Source organism: Squalius cephalus (assembly GCF_949319135.1).
Source record: "Squalius cephalus genome assembly, chromosome: 16".
Lineage (NCBI taxonomy): Eukaryota > Metazoa > Chordata > Actinopteri > Cypriniformes > Leuciscidae > Squalius > Squalius cephalus.
The window spans coordinates 36,259,990-36,265,989 of NC_137137.1; the positions used below are offsets into that span (position 1 = coordinate 36,259,990).

A 6,000-nucleotide genomic window follows, 5' to 3' on the forward strand; every position below is an offset into this window, starting at 1 on the left:
CACACACACACAGTAAAATACATTTAAAATTCAAAAGCATATGAATGTTGTTAAATGTTAGATTAGATGTTAAAAACATGGTTAATTTAATATTCGGTTTAAAATTTCGACCACACACTGCATTCTTACAATAGCCGTTCTTACAATATCACTATGTGTAATTGCCAAATAAGTTATTTGCCATTAATATGCAACGTTTTAGAAAAGTATAAATTAGTAGAATATCCAGTGTTATGAAAACAGTAGGTCAACATAACTACAATGCATTCTATAATTCCCGGTCTTATTCTGCCCTCTAGTGGCATATCGAAATGAATACAAACCTTAACATATTTACTAACAGACCAAACACAGTAAATAATCATACTAATAAAGTATATGTACAACAAAATCTGATGAGCTCAGAATATACGCGTTTAATTCCACGTTAAGCAAATTGCCGAATACACTCAAATGAGATCGACTCAGATGTCAATAAATGGACGCGCAAATTATAATCACTAATACAAAATAAAACAAAAATGTCTTTTATACACAAAAATGTCTCTATTTGTACAAATTGCTGCACATTCGTTGAATTCTGAATTTTGCACATTTGAAAGCAATTTGTTTATGGGTAGCCTAAAATATCTGCAACATTTATCAAGGATAATTGTGCGTGCATTTCTTAATCAATATGATACTAAAATCATAATAATGTATACTACAAAAAAATCAGATAAGTCCAGACTATGAACGCAAAGAAACTCTGTTTTACTTGACTTGGCTTGCACTGCCTTAGCCTAGCACTACTGCGACTATTATTATTATTATTATTATTAATAATACTAATATTAATTTAACTATTATTGTTGTTGTTGCACTGCATTCGTTGAATTCTGAATTTTGCACACATAATTGAAAGCAATTTGTTTGTGGATAGTAGCCTAAAACATATCTGCAACATTTATCAAGTTCACGGATAATTGTGCGTGCATTTATTAATCAATATGATACTAAAATCATAATAAAATAGGCTACTACAAAAATCAGATAAGTCCAGAATATGAACGCAAAGCGTTTAATTTGACGTTAAGCATTTTCCTCCCATAGAAACTCATTATAAGAACGCTAAATGTAGCTTAATGCATATTAGAATGTCCCCTTATTATGTCGAAATAACGAGATATTTATGTCGAAATAACGAGATATTTATGTCGAAATAACGAGATATTATGTCGAAATAACGAGATATTATGTCGAAATAACGACTTATTATGTCGTAATAACGAGATATTATGTCGAAATAACGAGATATTATGTCGAAATAATGACTTATTATGTCGTAATAACGAGATATTTATGTCGAAATAACGACTTATTATGTCGAAATAACGACTTATTATGTCGAAATAACGACTTATTAAGTCGAAATAACGAGATATTATGTCGAAATAACGAGATATTATGTCGAAATAACGACTTATTAAGTCGAAATAACGAGATAAGTTTTCTTTATTTTTTTTTCTCACCTTGCGGTTCAGGGCTTCCGTAGGCAGGGACACGTTTGTGTGCAGTTTGTTTTGTAATTTCACCGGAACGAATAGAGAGTCTCCTCAACGGATTGAAGCGTGCGTCCGAGTGAAGACTGTGCGCGACTCGCGAGCCACAAGAGAACACAGTATCCACGCCACTGATCGCAGCGGCAACGAGCACTTTGATCACTTAAAAAACAACACATTTCAGCGCTAGATCGCCTCTTATTTAACAAACGAACTAAATGAATGCTCTGCTAGTGAACTGGAGATGTTTTATTTATTTGTATTGGTACATTGTGCCACGAGATGCAAAAGTGGTGGGGACAATATCAACCTTAGCAAAAAGTGTCCCACCCGCAAATGGATTATCACTTCTTTTGGACTGTACACTGGTGGACACGAACACTGGGACGCTTCAACACCCAAGGATTCTTATGGACTGTTTTAGGGTATGGTGCGATGGACTCTATGCTTTTAACATCCTGAGTTTTCCTGGTTTTATTGTGTTGTCTCAAAGTCTCCTGTGAAGATTGTAAATACACCGTTCTTATCCACTTTAACCTCAGATTTTGTCTCATTCTTTTAACACCCAATTCCTCACAGTAAATCTGACCCCATTTTAACTTTTGTAACTCAACTTAATTGGCTGATAGTTACAACTTGACTATATATCATGGGCTATTTGGCATTATTTCACACTGTATCCAGTATCCAGAGTTAGTTTGTAAGATGTATGTCTTGTTTTGACTATGTTTCCCATGGTTCTTTGTGTTACTCTACTCCATGACCTACTTTCCCTGGTTGATTGATTAGTTATTCTAATTCAGTTATCTCATTAATTTCCTTTGCTTCATCCATGCTTATATACCCTGAGTTCTGTCTTAGTCTCTTCCCGTCTTCATCTATGTATAGCGTGTATGAAGTGTATTCTAGTATTATCTTTAGAAATGTCTTTATGCTAATAAAGTGAGAATATTTTTCACAATTAACAAGAAATACTAAATAAGTGTTAATAAAGGTGCTGACGAGTGATCCATGAGAGACAAACTTTTGTCTCATCTCCGTTTCTCCTGTTTATTCAGGACTTTTAATCTGTTGATCTGTTTGTTTCTCCAAACACTGACAATCAGCATCATAAACAGAGGAGTGTTTATCACTGAAACTTCAGCATGAGAATAAATCATTATAAGAGAGAGGGAGCATGACAGACCCTGGAGAAACTCTGTGACAAATAAAGAAGAGCAATAAATAAAACACGTATAAGGGTTTTGAGATCTTTTATTTTTAATACTTGGGTATTTTGTTTTTTTGGTGTGTGTTTAATCCAAGGATTTAGCGTTATATCTTAACGTTTCAATGCAAGTTCATTTTGAATAGGCTTAGATTTTGTTAATTTTACCTAAAGAAATCCTGATGGTGTTGTTTGACTTATTTCAACCCAACAAATTGATCAGAAGCTCCACCCTCTTACAACACTAACCAGGAAGAGACGGACTTGTTATTTCTCTTTCCTGCCATACTGACTTTGTCTCGACAAAAGCAATAAAGAATCAGCGATCAGTGGAGTACGAAGAGAAAAACTTTACAGAAGAATTTGTCTCTCAAGTTTGTTTCTGAACAAGTTTGTTTCTGATCTTTGTGATTCTCATGGTGATTCAGTTTTGAAACCGTCGATCAGAAAGTGAAAGTAAAGTTTAGATTGCTGGAGCTCAAACAGTGAAAATGGCTTCAGCAGCTGAAGATGATTATATTTGTCCTGTGTGTCGTGAAATCTACAAGGCTCCTGTTATTTTATCATGTAGTCACAGTTTCTGTAAAGAGTGTCTTCAACAGTACTGGAGAATCAAGGAATCTCAGGAGTGTCCTGTCTGCAGGAGAAGATCCTCAAGATCTGATCCTCCAGTTAATCTTGCGTTAAAAAACTTTTGTGAGTCGTTCCTGAAGGAGAGAAATGAGAGGCGTTCATCAGGGTCTGAGGAGATCTGCAGTTTACACAGTGAGAAACTCAAACTCTTCTGTCTGGAGGACAAACAGCCTGTGTGTATCGTGTGCAGAGATTCAAAACAACATGACAATCATAAATTCAGACCCATCAGTGAAGTGGTTTCATCATATAAGGTAAGACAAATGTTTCTTGATTCACATGTAAAGAATCATAACGAGTCACAAACAGATCGTTCCGGTTACTAACGTAACCTTGGTCCTGATGAGCAAAGATCTGTGTGCGCAGAGTTCCTCCTTCGATTGGGCTAAAAGCAGTCAATCATTGAAGTAATTCAGGAGGTGAACTCCCATCTGTCTCAGGGGGAGAGGACCACATCACGAATATCATAAAAGTGCGCAGAGCAAGAGACAGTCAGAATGGTAGGACTGTATTATTTTGTTAAGCCACCCCTTCGAACGTGAATCTCAAGAACTGTGATGAGATTCTCTGGATATGAAAGTATGAGTCCTTCACATCCACTGATAAAAAACAATCAGATCTGTGAGAGGATTTGATTCAAAGTTAGCATTAGCATTCTGAACGGCCGTCTTACCAAAGCGCGGTTCAGACAGATCACGGCATGACCAATCGCTTGGGCCGTAGACTTAGTGGCACGCAGGGCGAGGTCGGTCGCGTTGCACAGCTCTTTGAAGGCCGTCGGGTCAAGACCAGTTTCATCCATGGTGCAGAGAAGGTTGGCCTGGTAGACTTGAAGGATCTAGTTCTGCACGGCTCAGAGGGATGGGCAGCTTTAGGCAGAGATGTGCGGATGGTCTCTCCCAATGGGGGAGGCTTGGTGTAGCCTTTTTCCTCCACACCGCCAAACAAGTTGAGGGCAGACGAAGAGGAACATTGGACGTGTGATGAGTAGGGAGCGCCATGACTTATAACAGAGTTTGCTCAGTCCTCCGCTTCAGAGACATAGGGCCCTATCTTGCACCCAGCGCAATTGAGTTTGTACACCAACGCATGTATCATTCCTATTTTGCACCCGCGCACAGCGGACTTTTCCCTCCACAGACGCACGTCAGTAAACTAGCAAATGCATTTGCAATCCCGTGGGAGATTCAGCGCAAAGAGGAGGCGTGTTCCGGCGCAAACGTATTTTGCAGGTTTAGAAAACAATTCCGCCAATAACCAGGAAAAACCTAGTCAAAAGTCAGTGGCGTGTTGCGCATGTTATTCATATGCTATTTAAGGGCGCATCATGATTGGCCATAATCAATGTAGCGTGTGCACTTTGCTTATCTCATCTTCACACAGACACAGCAGTTCTCATTTTTAGAAAACCATACATTATTACAAGGAAAAATATTACACGGGGGAAATCATTGTTGTGTCCATGAAGATTTGAAAAAATAGGCATAAGTCTAGCTTACACATTTACCCACATTTTTATACGCCTGTTTAACCGAAGCTGATTTGGGTCTGTTTCTCCATCCCCAATGTCACTTCTCTGTGTTTTACGTCCCTGACGAGAACGTTGGTCTCCTCGGCTGTGAACCGTTCCTGGCGTGCGTCTGGCGAATCCGCCGTTATAATAGCAATCCGCCATGGAACAAGCGCGCCTGCTCTTAAAGGGAATGTGAGATGACGCTCTGATTGGTTTATTTCACGTTACGCCCAAACCACACCTATGAATAATGAAGCTACTTCAGACCAACCCATTTTAGATTTGCGTCGGGCGCAAGAGTCATTTATCCCGCCGGTATAATAGCAACAGCGCCCGAGACCCGCCCACAAATTTACTTGCGTTTTGCGCTTGATACTTGCTTTTCAGATCGTTAAAATAGGGCACATAGTGTCATCAAAGTCCTTCTCGGAGCCACCAAATGAAACCATGGCACTCGCTCCAGATGAGGGAAGCAGGGAGCCCTGCAGGAGCAACACTCGTGGCAAGGCATTTTACAACAAATGTCGCACAAATTTGCTCTTTTAATAGTGACAGTGTCTCTTGAAGAGTTGCCGGATAGCCCAGAGGAGAAGCAGCGAGTCAGCTTTAGCTGTCGAAGAGCCGATAATCCGCTAGTTGAGGCTTGTTTCAATGGTGAGCAGAAAGGTGATTCAAAGAGAAGACAGCGAGGAGATGATCTTCATGTTTGAAGGAGAACAATTCTGATGAAAACAGTTTTCAGCGCATCTTAAATATGCAGTCGGCCCCGTCCGTTTTAGCGGGCTGAAAAGCCATTTGTCTGTAGAGGCGCACAGACGTGAACCAATCAGGCTTCAGTATTCAGTGTTGATCTGATTGAACAGCTGCAGTGATCAGGACTGGTTGTGTTTAGTCCAGCTGAACACATTATAAATGCAGTTTCATAGATTTGAGGAATTAGTAACTACGGGGGCAAATACATTTTCACTCCGGCCCAGTTGGTATTGGAGAGCATTTTTGTTTCAATAAATAACACTGTCATTTACAAACTGTACTTTACTCAGGTTGCCTTTGTTTTATGGTAGGTTTTAATTTCTGAATCAATTTAGTGTGAGATGGGGGCAAAT

At 39.2% G+C, this 6,000-nt stretch overlaps 1 protein-coding gene across 2 annotated transcripts in view; it reads left to right on the plus strand.

Moving 5' to 3' along the window:
* The first annotated feature begins 2,976 nt into the window (after positions 1-2,976).
* Positions 2,977-6,000, plus strand: part of LOC307173311 (zinc-binding protein A33-like) — a 15,692-nt gene continuing 12,668 nt past the window's right edge. Inside the window, exon 1 of one of the 2 annotated variants that reach the window (XM_079896336.1) lies at positions 2,977-3,635. In XM_079896336.1, coding sequence (XP_079752462.1) covers positions 3,240-3,635 — 396 coding nt within the window. In that variant the 5' untranslated portion in view covers positions 2,977-3,239. The remainder of the gene's footprint in view (positions 3,636-6,000) is intronic. The other variant, XM_079896337.1, reaches the window with a different exon arrangement.